General features: G+C 38.9%; 2 protein-coding genes, 1 long non-coding RNA gene and 1 pseudogene across 5 annotated transcripts in view; 1 reads left to right on the forward strand and 3 right to left on the reverse strand.

The window, feature by feature from the left end:
• The window catches only part of LOC148736903 (uncharacterized), a 334451-nt gene that overhangs the window by 13126 nt on the left and 304233 nt on the right, over positions 1 to 17092 (reverse strand). The window lies entirely within an intron of this gene.
• LOC148736905 (uncharacterized) lies at positions 3197 to 15270 on the reverse strand. 2 transcript variants are annotated; one of them, XR_015997189.1, is made up of 4 exons: positions 13612 to 15270; positions 5601 to 5697; positions 5210 to 5297; positions 3197 to 4565 (listed from the first exon to the last, which is right to left on the reverse strand). It is a non-coding gene; the product is annotated as an uncharacterized LOC148736905 (long non-coding RNA). The 2 variants fall into 2 exon arrangements; XR_015997190.1 differs by lacking the exon at positions 5601 to 5697.
• On the forward strand, positions 6231 to 10631 carry LOC148736906 (uncharacterized; annotated as a pseudogene). Its single transcript, XR_015997169.1, has 2 exons — positions 6231 to 8635; positions 9019 to 10631. The product of XR_015997169.1 is annotated as an uncharacterized LOC148736906 (transcript).
• Positions 9710 to 12448, reverse strand: LOC111346138 (uncharacterized). Its single transcript, XM_022953446.2, has one exon. It carries the CDS (start codon positions 12340 to 12342, stop codon positions 10723 to 10725), a length of 1620 nt encoding a protein of 539 aa, XP_022809181.2. The 5' UTR covers positions 12343 to 12448; the 3' UTR covers positions 9710 to 10722.

Genomic DNA, 17092 nt, shown 5'->3' on the forward strand with positions numbered 1-17092 from the left:
ATCAGGTTTTTTTAAGAACGCAGTCGCTGGGTTCTAAAACTCGATTTTGTTTTTCTTGCATATAAAAAGGTGAAACTCTTACAGTTGGCTCTTTTCCACTGGCCTATTTACTTTTCCAGAGAAGATAAATATCGACGCTGACGGAGGTTATTGCTTGAAAACCGTCCTTTTAATTTTGCATTACATGACAAAACTAGCCAGCAAAAACGCACAAAAACAAATCGGTGGGTTTTGAAGCGAAATGACCTTGAGATAGTTTTTATCATTCAACCATTTTTTTGTCGGAGTTCGTAGTGGTACTGCTCAAGGGCTCTGCTCGGCATACCTCGGAATTCCATACTGATGTATCCAAAGAAAAAAATTAGAAATAATATCTAATTACCTTAAGAGAGACCAGGATCGAAAGGCAAATTAATCACACAGAAAGATAAGCCAACACAATCATTTGAGCTGTGGGGATCATTTGAAAATGAGAAACTTGATTAAAGTAAAACCACATTTCTTCCGTGTCAGCTCGTGTTCTGTTAACGCTGCAAAAAGACCGACATTTTTTCGTACATCGCTAAGTAAACAAAAACTCACAATAGTGAAAAGTCGGCCAAGAGTGACATTAGCAGTACCTGTTGTAATTGATGCCAAGAAGTTACTATCTCGAGCTTGACTTTATGATAACTTTTTATCTCACTTTATTCTCTTGAAAGAGTAGTGAAGAACGAAAAGAAAGAGCGTCTTTCCATATTAATTGATTATTTTGTCACATTTGTTTTAAACAGGTACAAAGGGTTCTTAAAATTTAATTTAACCGGAGATAAGATATCAAAAATTTGTATGACATTCAATTTCCTGCATAATGAGGTAGCCACAAAAGACTCTTTTTGACTCAAAACAACGCACGCGGAAAGCTTTTCCTTTCTAGCAGGAGATTGATCGGAATAACTTTTTTTTAAAAGGAACTCCTACCGAACAGATACTGCCAGATGGAACTTTAGACTGATGTTCAGCTGATAAAAATTGCGAAAAAAAGATCAGAATTGGTTGAGCGTAACGCTGACAGAAGCTTAAACCATCACGGAAAAAGAGATGATGAAGAAAGTTTGTCAGATATGGGGAACAGTTCTGTTATCAATAACCTTTTTGGGTGAGTACCAAATTTCTTTTATGAACATAAATTTAGTTCATCTATAGTACCACGAGCATACTCCGAAAAGATTAACTTCATCAGAGTTCCCTAACGGGACTCGAACCTTTTGCTCTAACGACGGCCTTTGGACGAAAATAAGGACGGGGAGAGAGATAAAACCTTTGACGTTCTAATCTTCCTGTATTATGGGGGCGTAATTTGAGAAGCCGGTCTATTATTATTATTACTGAGCTATAGATAACTCGTGTTAGCCATAACTCCAATCCAGCTTAAGTAGATTTTTAAGGTGAAATTCTTACGCAGCGATGTAACTAAAGGCTTATCTCAAGCCCGTTGAATTAGATTCTGTGGAATGAAAAAAAAAAAACGCATGCATACGGGACAACTTATCTAAACTACCTTTCGAAAAATCTCACAAATTAAAGCCTCTGCGAAAAAGGGAACAATATCTTCCGTTCTTTCTTCTATCTGAATTCTTAGCTTTTATCTCTTTGTTGATTAATCAGCCTCCTGTCGTTGTGCAAATGACAGTTGAAGAATTGACACTGTTAAACAGAGAGAAAATTGAACCTCTCCGGCAGTGGTGACCTTACTATAACACTTCTTACAGCAATTTTCAGAATTGGGAAGGAAAATCCATCGTAGATAGACTTCAGACACTAATCCTATAGAAACCATCTACAAGGCAGTGCCCCCAAAAGAGTGTTTTTGTTCATAAATTTGTCGTGACGGACTTAAAAAAAAACGTTGAGACGTTTTACTTCCACCTGTCTCGACATGAGAGTTTATTCAGGAAAAAAATTGTTCTTGCCCGTGCAAAATCTGACTTCTTAAAAAATAGAAATGAATAAATAAAATGATGAGAAAAGGGAATAATGTTACTTTCCAGATGAGTTCAATGCGTGAACTGCGTCGGTCAGATTCTATCTTCCTGCATCGCTCATAAATTCGAATTTATTCACAAAGTAAATAACTCTATGTTACCTGTTTATTCTTTTGAATTAAGATGTTATCCCTGTTTTTTTTTTGTTTTGTTTTGTTTTTATTTTTGGAAGTCGGATAACTTTGTGGTGGTAGAATTGCTGCAAAAAAAAGATACACACACAACTCACTCACTGCCGATGTTAATGTATATAATTTCCGATTTTGAATTTGTAGATCGCAAAAACCTTGCGGCTAGTTGGCTGAAACTATATTCTTGCATTGGCCAGAGTTGCCTTTCCTTTCTTTCTGCTAAAAGTATCAATAAAAAAAACTTGTCGAAGACAACTTTTTGTCACGGGTTTTGAAAAGCCTTTGTTGCTATTGATGTCACAAATATCCAAATGTGAAGGCAAAAAATATTCATTCTGAGCTTTAGGTTTAAGCCATCAAGCATCCGACGCTAATGTTTCCATCGTTAACCATCGATGCTTTTGATGCATAGCAAGTAAGTCCAAAGAAATGAAAACTTTGAATTGAAAGCTGTATGCTTTTCCTTTTGATTTTCATTTGTTCTGATAAATTTGTAACGACCCTGGCAAGATCACATTTGAAGCTTACGTGTGGATCCCATTTCAATGCTGTGGTGTGTTATTAGGGACCCTAGGCAGTAAGGATGGTGACGCCAGGGAAGACGTTGATTAAAAAATGAATTTCAACTTTTGATTAAAGTTTCGAAAATGGCTACATCTGTTTACCGTCTCATACAGCGCCACACCCCAGCCTCAACCTCAGCATAAAGTATAAAAGTAGCGTTGAGTTTCAAATACCAATCTAATAATCTGCCGTCGTTGTTTTGCAAAGGACGGCTCAGAAATGTAGCAAGTTTAAAACGTACATGTTGAGCAATTTTTCTGCCTATTTAACAAATGGTAAACACCACAGCGTACACTATTGAGTTATGGATGTACGCGGGAGGTTGCTAAGCACGAAAGAAGCGTAAGAGTCGCTCGAGGCGATAGCCGAGAGCGACTCTAGCTTCTTGAGTGCTTAGCAAACCTCCCAAGTGCATCCATAACTCAATAGTGTACGCTGTGGTGTTTACCATTTGTTTTATAACATAACATCGATACATTGTAGCCATAGAATTTCCCTTTTATTGAACCAAAAATGTTCGTGTAGTCTTACATGACCAAACAAAACAAGAGCGCGAAAACTAGGCATTGCACGGGTATGCTCGTCAAGTCAATCGAAGACAAATGTGATCATGTTTACTGAAATTCATGAAAAAAAGCTCTTTCTGAGCTTTGTATCTACAGCTAATCGTTGGAATTGCTCAATCACGAGCGAAGTTTCTGACGAAAGTGAAAAACTGTCCTCAAATGTCATTTAAAAATTGACTCAATTTCGGAGGAAGAATTGTTGAAAACAATTTGCAAGTTTTGAATACTGCAGTCGCCGAAAAGCGATTTCGTTGCCACTTGTTTGGTCTGGAACGACATGGATTGCTTAGAAACTTCTGATGACTTGCTGTGGTTGTTAGTGGAGGAAGAAAAGGCTCTCGACAAGACTTGACTGCAGTTGTGCAGTTGTGATGTCGATGGACGAGAGTTGTAGCTCACCAGAGACTGTTCACTGCGGTGTCCTGAAATGGCCATGATGTGGCGGTTAGAAATCCCAGCGTTGGACCAGAGAGTGATGGCAGTAGCTCTTACACAATGATTTGTGTAAACTTTGGATAAATTCGCTTCTTCGCTGATATTTTTCATCATTTTAGTGAGGCTGTGTATTCCAAGCGGTCGTGCTTCGTACCAAACTGCATCTTCGGCTGCACAGTTTTTCTTCGGATACTGGAAAAAGGCAGTGCAATTTGGATTGACTTTCTGCAGGTATAGTTTCAGCGCTTTGTATCCGTCTCCTTGATCTTGTGTTTCATACATTCTTGCTTCTTTTTCTGTGCTCTCTACATCGTTGAATCCTCCAGGATGATTCTTTGACATTTCATCATGGCTCATTGTTGCCTACCTTCGTCCAGCCGCATCAATTTCGAACCTGAAGCTCTTCGTTGTTAACCTTCTTTGACCTTCACGGCCCCTTCGGCAAAAAAAAAGGACAACATGAAACCAAACGTTCCTCTGCAAGGAAAGTGGTTGAGAGGAGGAAAAGACTTTGCTGGATTTCAACTTCTGGAGGTCTTCCTCTTCGATAGCAGGTTTGTGTGTGACATTTTCTTTGCCGCTTCGCTTAAGGCTTCTTATTTGTGCATCTAACATCAAGTTTGATCTTGAAAATCTCGAATCAGTGGAAATTTTTAGGCCTCTGTTTAAAGGAGGGGCATTGAGATATCTTTCTATTGAGTGACGGAATCCCAGTAAGGTAGATTTGCTGTAATCTTCGCCCTTTTTCGTTCTGGCTTCTGCATAGAACCTTCGTAGGTTTTGATCCAGCTGGCCGATACTCATCTCTTCAAGCGGGGTTTGAATTTTTTTTTCTGTACACCAAGCTGAAATTAACAGAAAAAGAAACGGTCTGTCAAAATTCTCTTTTTTTAAGACCTTAAATTTTCAATTTCAGTATTTTAACCTCTAATCATCGTAAACGCTCTTTAACAAAGGCAATTTAAAAGGTTTCGTCAAGATTGTTTACGTACAGCATTAAATGGGGTTCTACGGTTAAAAACATTTTACTCATCGGTAAAGGCTTCAGGAACTAATTTGTTCTTATTTTTAGCTTTATCGAAGCCTATTTAAAAGTGTCAGGTTATCTCTGATAGCTGCTTTTTACCTTTAAATGTGGACACAGACCAGTTTGTGGTTTCTTTTGTATTTTTGGAGTGCCGCTCGCTTACAAGCAATTCGAGTTCGCTTTCACTTAAACTCGCAAATCTCTTTGTAGGTGGCTCAAGAAATGAGAAATCAAATAATTTAAAGGATGGCATTTCTGTCTCATTTTCCCGAAATTTCGAAGACATTTCCATATTTCCGGCAGAAGAGACTCCAGCCATTATTTAAGGAAACAGTTTCCAACGAAACATTTCCTCACTTGGAAACATTTGCTCACGTCAGCAGCGTACACCCATGGGCAAATGGGGGACGCTAAATCGACCAATCAGAGCGCGCGCTTTAGTTTGGTTATGTTATAATAGACCTTTTGTTTTTCTACGTCCTCGTTTCTCTCGCCGTCGTGGTCTGCTTGAGGTCCCTCATAACTTTCAGCCAATACAGTCCTTAGCTCTCTTTAAAAGAAAAAAAAACATCTTAAAATGGATGGCAACACTGATTATCGTTATAAATAGGTTGTTTGGAGTCCTGTTAGAGCCATTTGGCCTTACACTTGGAAGAAGTACTTGTGGCTTCGTTTCAGTTGCAATTTCCCGTCACATGTTTCAGGGAAGTCTGTGTTCTTGTAGCCCTCTTCTATTGTTTGATCCTTTATTGAGTATGGGCACTTGTACTCAACACAGGCATTCTGACAATTTAGTGTTCTGAGCCAGAAAAACTGTAAAAATAAACTCTCTGTACTAACTGAGCATGCTAACCTAGAACAAAGGACATGAAAGAAAAGACCCATCGAAGCGCGTCCGCCATTTTGTTTTGAGCAATGTCCTTGGCAGGGCTTCTGAGTCCAATCCACACCTAAAGGGCCGACAAAATCCAAGATATATATACATATATATATATATATATATACATATATATATAAATATATATATATATATATATATATATATATCTAATTATACGTTTTGTTGTGTAGTATCGCTGAGTATTTTCCGAATTGTGCCGTATTTTGACGAGCCCGTTGGGAGTCAAAATGTAAATAAGGAGTAAAAATACTCAGCGATACTACACAACAGAAAGTCTAATAAGTTATTTATATCCAACACGCCTAACTGTTATTTCAGTGCGGGCGAATTTCGCGGATATTTATTTACGGGGAGTGCGTGACAGAAGTATGCGAGGCGGAAAGGAATTGGCGCGTTGTCGTGTTGCTCATTCTTTTTATTCAATAAATGAAGAAATTTCCAGGTCGTCTAGCTATTTTTTTTTTCGTTCGATTCGTTTAATAAACTTGGATGCATATTTGCCAGCAATGGCGCTTTATACTAATGACGTCATGAAATTTTAGACCCCCCGCGTGACTCAGACAAACAAACTCCACTTCTTTGAGAGCTACAAGGGAAATGGCGAGTAGTACGCCTCATTCCCTTACAGTTCTGACCGAAGGGGACAGTGTTCCTGGCTCCAAATTTGAAAGAGAACCGGAAGAATACACTGTAGACCAGCTAAAACGGTGGTTAAAATGTAGGGGCTTAAAATTAAGCGGTAAACGAGAAGATCTTGAACAGCGAGTGAGAGTGTGTGAGGAGCGGGAATTATTACACCCTTGATCCGGCAATCGATCATGGAAAATGGTTTGCTGCCAAAGTTCTTCGAGAAAATTCTGATGTAAAGACAAATTCTGGATCGATATCCATTCCGTGTATTCCGTCGACTGGCTGGCGTGTTTTTCCGTCTCAAAACATTCCTTCGCTCTTCAACTGTGGGCACGTGCATTACTACGCGCTAGAATCAATCCAAAATGTTTCCGATCATCCTGAAGACATCGAAGATGGGCTGGGGCACATGACGGATAAACCTTTGAAAAATGGAAGAAAGTACGTGGATTCAGGCTTTGTTCACGATATGATGGACACGGTAAACGGCGATCATTATTTAGTGAGGGCTCACGTTTGGCCGTCGATGAGAGCAGAGTTGCCGCACAATGTTGTTGTTGTTTTGTCTGTGAACAGTGGTGCCGTTCTTCATGCCTCTTGTGATCCTTGCAGGGCTTCGTCTTTAGGTCGTTGTAGTCATGTTGTAGCCGTTTTATTTTGTATCCTTGACCATGTTCAGAAACATGGGACAATGTTGAAAACACCTTGCACAAGCCAAGAATGTTCTTGGAATAAAGGAAAGAAGAGAAACAAAAATCCCAGAAGAGTAAGCGATGCGACATATCCAAGCAAGAGGTCCAAGCAAACTTTGTCCGTCATTGAGTTTGATCCGAGGCCTGCCAGATATAGGGAGGTAAACGAGCAGCATATTAATAAATTTTTGAGAAACATTCAAGCTTTGTCTCAAGCTGAAGATACAGGAGTTTCAATGTGGGAAACTCAGCTACAGTTTACCTACAGTGATTACGTACTTGATTGTGAGAGGAAAGAAATGTTGTTAAAGCAAGTTAAACTATTGTACAATAATTTAAAGCCGGAAGCTCTTATGGAAATGCCTGCAACACAGGAGCAGAGCAAATCCGAGAGATGGTTCTGTGAACGCTGGTGCAGGCTGACAGCGTCCAGGTGTCTCGGTGCTTTTAAAGTTGGGAAGCTTGTTAGTGAGTCCCAGCCAAATGCTGCCATTGAAGCGAATAAGTTTATTACCAACCAGATTTGGGGCCTTGCATCTGATCATTTTCAGACATACTGGATGCGTTATGGCCTTGAAAGTGAACCAAAAGCTATAGTGAAGTATGCCACCAAGACAAGAGTATCCCCTACAGGATTTTGGGTGAACCCTGAGTTCCCATTTCTTGGTTGTTCTCCAGACGGCCTTGTTGGAAATGACACTGTTGTAGAGATCAAGGCATTGAAAATCTTTAAACAGTACAGTGTAGAGACAGTTACGTGCAAAAACTCTCCAGTGCCTAAGAAAATTCTCGGTAGGCAATGCTTTAAAGTAGAAGATGGGAAGTGTGTCCTGAAGCGCACCCATGCGTATTATTACCAGTGTCAACACATCCTTCTTGTGACAGGAAGAAAGTACTGTGATTTTATTCTACATGCAGCAAGTGGTCCTGATTCAGTAGAAAGGATTCCAAGAGATGAGCCTCTCATTAAGAAGATTTTGTGTTGTCTGACAGCATTGTGGATGCTTGTTATTGCCCCTGAGTTCTTTGAAATGCATGTCCCTAGGAATCTCTTGCCATTTGTTTTAGATGAGCCTTCAGAGAGCTTGCATTCCTCCAAACAGTTTCCTTTGGAATCACCTGAATGTGGTGTAATACCTGGAGACCCTACCACATGTACTTCTTCTTTTGAGTCTGTAGAACAATTTGCAGCCGCTGAATGCACATCGCCCACTACTATGGATCCTGTAACACCTGCTGCATGTTCACCTGTGTCACCTCCGTCATATCCTGACTTGTGCAGAACCATAGAATCTGAATTGGTTGAAGAGTCTATCCAGCCGAGCTTATACTGCCAAGAAGAAATTGATGCTGCAGAGGCTCTACTCTCAGCCTCCAGTGTTGTTTTCAGTGCTAAAAAATGTGCTTCTGAACAAGACCAGGAGCTGACTGTCTTTCCTTGGGGTGGCCTGACGAGTACTGGGATATCACTTACCAATACTTGTCCCTTGGATAATTGGTTGATGATTTTTCAGGCTCTGACCAAATCACACAAGGTGGAGCTCAGTGACCTTCCAGAGTCAGCTCACATAATAGGGACATCTCTTAAGCTCATAGATGATGGCCTATATGCACATGCAAAGTTGCTTATCTTGCAGTCTATTCCACAATGGCAGCAACTAAGAGGTACGCATAAACTGTTTTCTTTTTCCTTTTAAAAATTATCATTTAATCTTACACAGACTTCTAGGTCACATTTCAACACAGGTTAGAATTTTAACTTTGGTCAATTCTCTATATTTTCCTTTGTCTCGTAACCTTATTATTCATGGGTTAGGGCTAGGAGAGAAAAGAATTTGAAGGTAAAAAACTTACCTGGATTTTATTTTTACCTCTGACATAAACAATTTGTCATTGAGTATTTTTATAATAGAGCTAACTATTTTCAGTAATAAAAATGTTGGCAAAGATTGGTCAGATAAGAAGAAAAATGTATATTAATAATGATTATGTAATAATAAAAATATTATATTCAATTCAATTTTTGTGTTATATTTTTTATTTTAAAGTTGTTGCTGGTACCCTGGACTTGTATGGCAATGAGAATGACTATTTCTTGATGCTCCTTCGTCCATACCTGACAAGCACCATTACAACAACCTGTTGCCTTACAACTTGTCCGCTGCAAGTACACTCAGTGCAGTCTCTGTCAGTCATCCTTGCACAGCCCTCCAAGCTTACAAGCAGTATTTTTCTGGATGCCCTTGAAGACTGGCAGCAATCACCTGATTCCCAGTGTGGAAGGAACTTTTCTAACAAGCCAGCAGAAGAAATCCCTTTCAATGAGGATGTGACTTTTGATGAACATGGACATGCAGACACCTCATGGCATTGCGCGGGGGTGAGGGTTAGCAGCCGTCGTGTTATGTTGAATTTGAAATCATTTCTTGTTTTTTCAGTTGATTTACTTAGCAGAGGAGGTAATCTTAGATTGTCAAACACGTCACAATCAATGTTTTTGTTTGGGAAATGCTTTACACTGTATGGGGCAACACTGTGGAATGGGGGTCACTACATTTGTACCTTTTATTATAATAATATGTGGTACATGTATGATGGTTTGAGTGAATATAGACAAAAGGGCTCTGGGCTCTGGTCTTCTTCATGTATGTTTCATGAGCCACGGGGATTTTCTTTAAGTTTTTTAATATATTGTAGCTAGGTCCAAGGTAAAGAGAGCATAAATCTGACATTGATTGCTACTCGTATAATTTTGTATTTTATTTTGGAATTCTCTTTAGCCCTGGTTATAGTCAGACTATTGCCCTTACTTTAAAATTTGACGACAAAAGCCTAAGTTTAAAATGAAAAATCTTTGAGAATATTTTAACTTTTCTTGGACTTATAAGCATCTTTACTTTTACAATTCTTTTTCTGGAGTGGGTCCAGTTTAATGAAAGACATAACAAATCATGCTTTAAGGGCCCATGTACACCCAAGTGGCTTTGCACATTTGTGTTGTTGTTTTGAAACACTTTTTTGTCCAATGCAGTGTTTTGATTGGCTGACACATTTGATGGGGTGTTCACTTGTTTTCATGCTTGGCCAAAGTGTGACTCTACACATACTGAAGACAGCAATTTTCAACTACCCGAAAACATTTTTCTGGAGCACAGGGTGTGCAATGCATTTTGGGTGAACATGGGCCTTTAAAAGGACACTTTCTTATAGAAATCATTTTTCTTTGTTGGCTCAGTGTTCGAATCTTGGTTGATGACAGCGACAAAAAATGTACAGTAGTTGGGTAATCGTAATTTGGTTTATTCTAATGTTTATAATGTTTTCATGTTTATATCATTGTATTTCTGTCCAGCAAAGTCATTTCGATTTTCCAATGCTTAGACTGAGAAATGGCCATTAGAAACTTTGATATGTTTATATAAAAAAAATTGTCATTGACTTGCATCTTGTGCAGGTGTCAAATTCAAATCAAATACTTATTCCTCCAACATGTACAAATGAAGTTTCTTTGAGTTTTGAAACTTTTTTTAAAAATTAACATCCACATTTTGTGTACAGGTGTAGAAATGTAAATAAGATTTATTTCTCAAAATGTTCTGTTTTATAGAATATAAACATAGCTTGCTGGAAGCAATAGATAATAAAATGAAAATTTACCTTACATCTCAAATTAAATATATTATTATAAGAAGATGACCTGCTATACACATCCATTAGTTAGAGCCTTGTAAACTTAAGTTAAAATATTAAGTCTACTTACAAAGGGTGGCCTGAAAATTGACAAGGCATGCTGCAACTACTACCATTTGAGTTGCAACAGGAGCAAGAGACAAAGGTATTCTTCTGCTGACTAGTTTGAACTGCTTTAAGCGTTCATTGAAACGCTCTACATGAATCCTAGCTTTTGCAATGCTACGTGTTTCCAATTCCTCTGCAGCACTAAGACTTTTTCTACCTTTTAAAAATGATGGGATTTTTAATTGCACTTGGAGAGGATTTAAGAGATCCTGCACAGTGAAACCACGATCTGCTAAAACCAAGTCATATGGTTTAAGGTGCTTCAAAAGGCCACTTTCCTTGAAGATGCGAACATCATCAATATCACCCTCTAACAAATCAGAAACAAAACATGCTCCACCACAGGGGGTTACAGCAATGAGACACTTAAATGTGTTGGTGTGCTTATAGGAAGAGAAAGTGTTTCCTTGCCTAGCAAAATTCCTGGAACATTCCACTCTAAATTCAGTACAATCAACAATACAACGTATGTTCTTCATGGTTTTGAATACCTTAGGGAGGAACCTGCTAAATTGGGTTCTCTCTGGAAACATAAAGTTTTGCATGTCTCTAAAAATTACATACATCAACTGAATGTATGTTGTAAAGATCTTTGCAATGTAGGAAAAGTTAATTTTCCTGTTTGGGGTACTAAGAAGAGCTGCAATAGTATTGAGAGTAAAACCCCTCTTCAGTCTTAGAAGGCAAATGAAAAGTTTTCCTCTTGATGAAAAATCAGCTTTTGGCCCAGTTCTTGCATTCTCCGTTGCTGGGCAATCTTTACTTTTCCAGTAGTTGATTGTCTCCAAAGGGCAAACATCGTCAAGAAAATCATGCAAAACTTCAAACTGGGAAGGCCTGAGGCCGGTGAAGTGTTTCATGAGAGCTACATCTTGCACGATATTTTCGTAGGATAAAGTACTCACTATTTTAGGACCCTGTAACTGCGTTGTAGAGACGTCGTTTTTCGAAATCATAGTTTCGACCTTTGCAGACAACTCGTATTTTGAATATATAGTCTGAGAGCCTTGATCAGAAACCAACTTTCCTGAAGGGTTAACGTAACTGTGTGTATCGATCACGGCACAATCCTCATCAACACATTCTTCATCAATAAAACTGCTTTCGTCGACTGTCGGTTCAACTTCTTGTGACTCCTGATCATGATTATCAGAAACTGTAATATCGTTAGATAATTGTTCCTCGTAGTTGTCATCGAATAATTTCTGTTTCTTTGACGCTGGATTTTCTCTTTCTTTCGGTGCTTTTCTCTTGGGAGCACGTGCTCGACTTGCTTGCGCTGGTCTTAAATTTGCCTTCAGTGGATCGGGAAATTCGGCTGTTGGACCTTTTTCGCCAGGCCAGTAAAGAGCACAGATATAAGTGTTTCTTGTTATGTTTTTCTCCGTAAAAAATTCACGCGAACAAGCTACTAGCCAACGCTTGCACTTTGCCATGTCTTGCGAAGGTTTTGGGAAAGGAATAAATACTTTCTTCCCCGATTCCTCTAACTCTTTCAGTGATTTTGGCCATTTATCTGTATATCTTGAGTCTGTCTTGCACTCACCCCAACAACAGTGTTTGGTACCAACCATGCCGCTTCCTTTTAGAACGCTAAGTCGTTTTTTGACGAAATTTTCCGTCGTTTTGTTTCAATTTTACAACTCTCGCTCACACATTTCCTTTAAGCTGGTCGCAATGTTTGTCTGAGTCTGTGTGGGGGGTCTCATAGGCTATCATGTAACAAAATCTATTTTTAGTAATAGTATAAAGCGCTATTCTGACTCTTCGTCGTCAGATTATTCAAATTGTCCGCCATTATTTTTTTCGTAACTACAATTCAAGTCTTCGCTTGCGCGATGCGAGGAAACACTCTCCGTCACACTCGCGCTTGAAATCACTCTGAAGCATGCTTGTAGCGTCAGACAAGCAAACCCAAGCACGTGCTAGAGATTGGAGCAAGCGGGATCTGGTCACATTGAACGGAGTTAATAGCTCTTTCAATGCAGAGTTAATTAAATCTGCATTGAAAGAACAACAGCCTGCTTAAATTTGTCGTGGTTCGATATGGACCAATTTTCAATGCTCCTGTTTTTGTGTACCTTTCTTCGCGCTCTCCGCGAACGGGAGAGAAGAAATACGGCTTTAAGACGAAGAAGACGCCAACATTTTTTCTTTCAAAACACCAGGTTGGCACATGGTATTTTTTCAAACATCTTAAACATATTTAACAATGCTCAACACAGAACTTGTTTAAAAGCCAAAAAATCTGGGAAAGATCGAGATGTCAAACAATGCTTCACCTGATTGGTCAATTGTTTGTCTAGCTCAGCTCAAGAGCACTCTGTAGTGCTCTTGGGTTAAGCTGCGGCTCTTTTGAAGTTTAAGCAGCTCCTCCTTCTTTCTTAAGCAAGCAAGCATTGCCAAGTTTGATCGTTCACATTTATAACAAGCTAGGAATTTGTTAGATAACCTAAAACTGACCAAGTAAGCATGATCCTAGCGCAAGTGTGACCGAGTGGTAACTCACAAAGAACTAGCCTTAAACCGGCGTGATAATGGAACTAGTTTTTAATTATTGAAAACATATTTGATCCAACATATTTTTGTGTGCCATAGCAAAGTGTAAACTAAGTATTTATTGTTTTAAATGAAGTGATCTATCCGCACCTGATAGAAATATCCTTTAGGCACATTAGTACCTTTATGAAGGAAAAAACGAGAATTGGTGACTCTTGTTGATAAGAAGCGATCGAGTATTGTTATGTGCATTACATAACACCTCCCTCAAAAAAGACTTGAAATACGGTGGAAAATCTGTCGTAAGTGCGTTATTACCAAGTCAATTATAGAAATAAACGTACCGGCATCTACTGGAGGCAACTTCTGCATTTCGTAAGCTTGATGAATTGGGAGATGAGTCGGCTTTATTCCGGTTAAATGTTGACAACCATGCCAGTACCCTACGGAGCCCGTAAAGGGCCATTATCAAACATAACTATTTGACGAGTTATGTGACGAGTTACGTGACTAGTTATTTGACGAGTTATTTGACTAGTTATGTGACGCGTTACGTGACGAGTTGTTGTAAAGGAAGAGCCTGGGTTGTGTGCGTTTGGCCTTGAACTTTCGTGACGAATTAATTGAGCAATACTTTCAAATGACGAGGAACTCAGTTTGCGGCAGTTGAAAAGAATACTAGCCCGTAGAGGCCTTAAAAGAGGGCAAAACGTTTCCGACCTGAGAACTGTTTTTGTCGCTATTGAACACTGAAGAGCAACGAGGAAGTGGAGGTGATATTGGATGTAGATCTGTTTGGCAAAGACTGGTAACAGATCGCGGCCTTATGGTTTCTAAAGAGACGGTACGAGTCTCCTGGAGGACGTTCGAATCTTCTATTTTCACTTCCAGAGGTATCAGGTACAAGAGAGTTTATGATTGAAGTGGACAAGGTTGACATCACTGTTGGTCAGCAACTCATGTGCGAAAGTAATACCGAGAAACTACTTAACTGCACACCAGAATTTTCAGATCTTGCCGACATCATCATGCATGAAAAGCACTGGCTCATGCCAAACTCACCTGATGAAGCAAAGGATTTGTACAGTGCTTTGATTGACCACATTGAAAAGCTCTAGACATTCTTTTTGAGTCTAGGGTTTCACAAGGGTTTCCCATCACCAGTCAGTGTGCTTTCAAATTCCAAGATCGAGAGCCTCGTTTTGATATTTTGATAGGCCAACTATTTAGCATGTATCAAAAGTGGTTTATTCCCAGTTTCTCTGACAGAATGTGAACTGTGACAACAACAACAATTGAAATATATTATAAACAATATAGTATGGCTGTTTACCTGAAAATAAAGCGGTCCTTAAGCAGCACCTTATTTCATGTTTTGAACAATAAACACTAATTACTAGCTACAGGCCAGCATAGCAGGTGCTTCATCGACTTTTCACACACAGAAGTAATCAGTTGGCATTTTTTTTTTTCTGTAAAATGTCCATACACTATTGCTGTAAAGCAGGCTTTGAACACCAAAGTCTGGATAGCATTCTCTGGCAGACATAAGGCAATAACCAGTTTTCAAAAAACACTGCTAGTGAAAAAATTGTAAAGGTTTTAGTAAATTGTTAGCCAAACAGATCTACTTCCAATATCACCTCCACTTCCTCGCTGCTCTTCAGTGTTCAATAGCGACAAAAACAGTTCTCAGGTCGGAAACGTTTTGCCCTTTTTTAAGGCCTCTAATCCAGTTTCAACTGTCGCAAACTGAGTTCCTCGTCATGCAGTAATAGAAGGCATGATAGTATTTCTGCGTGGTTTTATCCAATTTGAAAGTATTGCTCAATTAATTCATCCCGAAAGTTCAAGGCCAAACGGGCCGCCATATTTGCCCCATCTACAAAAACATAACCCAGGCTCTTGCTTTACAACAACTCGTCACGTAACTCGTCACATAACTCGTCAAATAATTATGTTTGATAATGGCCCTTTGCGGGCTCCCTAAGTACCTGTGCGCTACTTGAATACCGTTACAATCTATACTACATCTGTTGTTATAACATAATCAAAGTAAAGCGCGCGCTCTGATTGGTTGATTTAGCGTCCACCATTTGCCCATGGGTGTACGCTGCTGACGTGAGCAAATGCAAAGACTATTTTTCCGCGCGCGCTTCTTTTTTCTGGTCACGTAAGATTTGTTAAATAAAAGGGAACTCTTTAGCTACAATGTATCAATGTTATGTCATAAAACAAATGGTAAACACCACAGCGTACACTATTGAGTTATGGATGCACTTGAGAGGTTTGCTAAGCACTCAAGAAGCTAGAGTCGCTCTCGGCTATCGCCTCGAGCGACTCTTACGCTTCTTTCGTGCTTAGCAACCTCCCGCGTGCATCCATAACTCAATAGTGTACGCTGTGGTGTTTACCATTTGTTTATTATGTGATAGAAATGTGAGGCCAGTAGTGAATGGTTAGATATAGATATTTCTGTGATGAAACATCCTGTAAAAACCAGTTGAATTAAACCGACAAAAAAGAAAAGAGACCTAAATGGCGACTCTTATGAGACCCTTCCAAAACAAACCAAATTGTTATAATAAACGCCTGTTCTTAAGTTTCGTAATATGGGAAAAACGAGGATAAAGAAAATAAACATCTACAGTAAAAACAAATGAATGAAAACAGAGGAAGTTATCTTTAAAGTTGTTTTGATATGTAACTTTTATTTTAGTTAAGACACAAAATGATTTGAAAAAGATTAAGCAAGATGACGTAGTGGTGCAGTTTTAAATTTGAAGTGGACGATATAATTCATGATTGTTGTGTATTGACGTGATATGCAACACCTTTCAGAAGTAATACATAAACGCAGTGGATTAGCTATGAACCTTCTAAAGTTATACTGTGACAGATGTCAGCCGAGAAATACGTATCTGACCTCTTTCGCGGTAAAACAAAGTTCGTCCTTTTGAAATAGGTCAGACACTTCTCCTGTGGAATGAAATAATCTTGTACAAAAGGAAAAGGGAATTTCATTCGAGCTCCCCTCGTTATCTTCCTCTATAAAAATCAGGACGCGAGTTTAGACGAGGAATTTTTACAATGAATGCCATCAGCGACAGATCATCTCACGACAGGTTTATCTTTACGTTATCTTTTTAATTCGGCCTCTGCTTCCTTGAGTTTTCATTTTATTGATTTGTAAAATGTTTTCCTTCAAAAGAACTCCCGCATCCTGTAGAAATGAATTAATTCCACCCAAAGAGTGAATGAAAATAGAAAAAAAAGGTGGTACAGTGCTAATGTTTTCCATCGATCCGATAACAGCAGTATCACATCATTCGTCGATTTTAATTGTCCTATTTCTCAGTTAATTCGCGATGTACATTAAATAGTTTCCAAATAGAAAATCTCAACATTCATATTTATAACAGACTATTTCATCTGAGCAGTTTGATTCGCTCCTATGGTTGAAGGGGCTACTTATTCTGAAGATTAGCCCAGGGATCAACGTTGTCAGGCTTTATTTGTACTAATGTAAGACACGGCTCGTTACATCCGGGGTTACGTCGTAGTCAACTGAAATTAAATAATTTCGGGATACATTATTATCTACAATATTCTTAGTCGAAATGATAAACGGTTTCGTAACTTACAATTTGTGTTTCTGCGTAGTCGGATCCCTTGATGTTTTATCTTGATGTTTGCGTTTTTATGACCGTTGATGACTAGCTTCGAATGAAGTTACAGCATAAATTGTTCCTTTTAAATTACAAGTCACATGACCTGATTTTCCCACCGCGCGTAGTCGAGGCGAATTCGTAATTACGATAATTA

Source organism: Stylophora pistillata, chromosome 2, assembly GCF_964205215.1.
Source record: "Stylophora pistillata chromosome 2, jaStyPist1.2, whole genome shotgun sequence".
Classification (NCBI taxonomy): Eukaryota; Metazoa; Cnidaria; class Anthozoa; order Scleractinia; family Pocilloporidae; genus Stylophora; species Stylophora pistillata.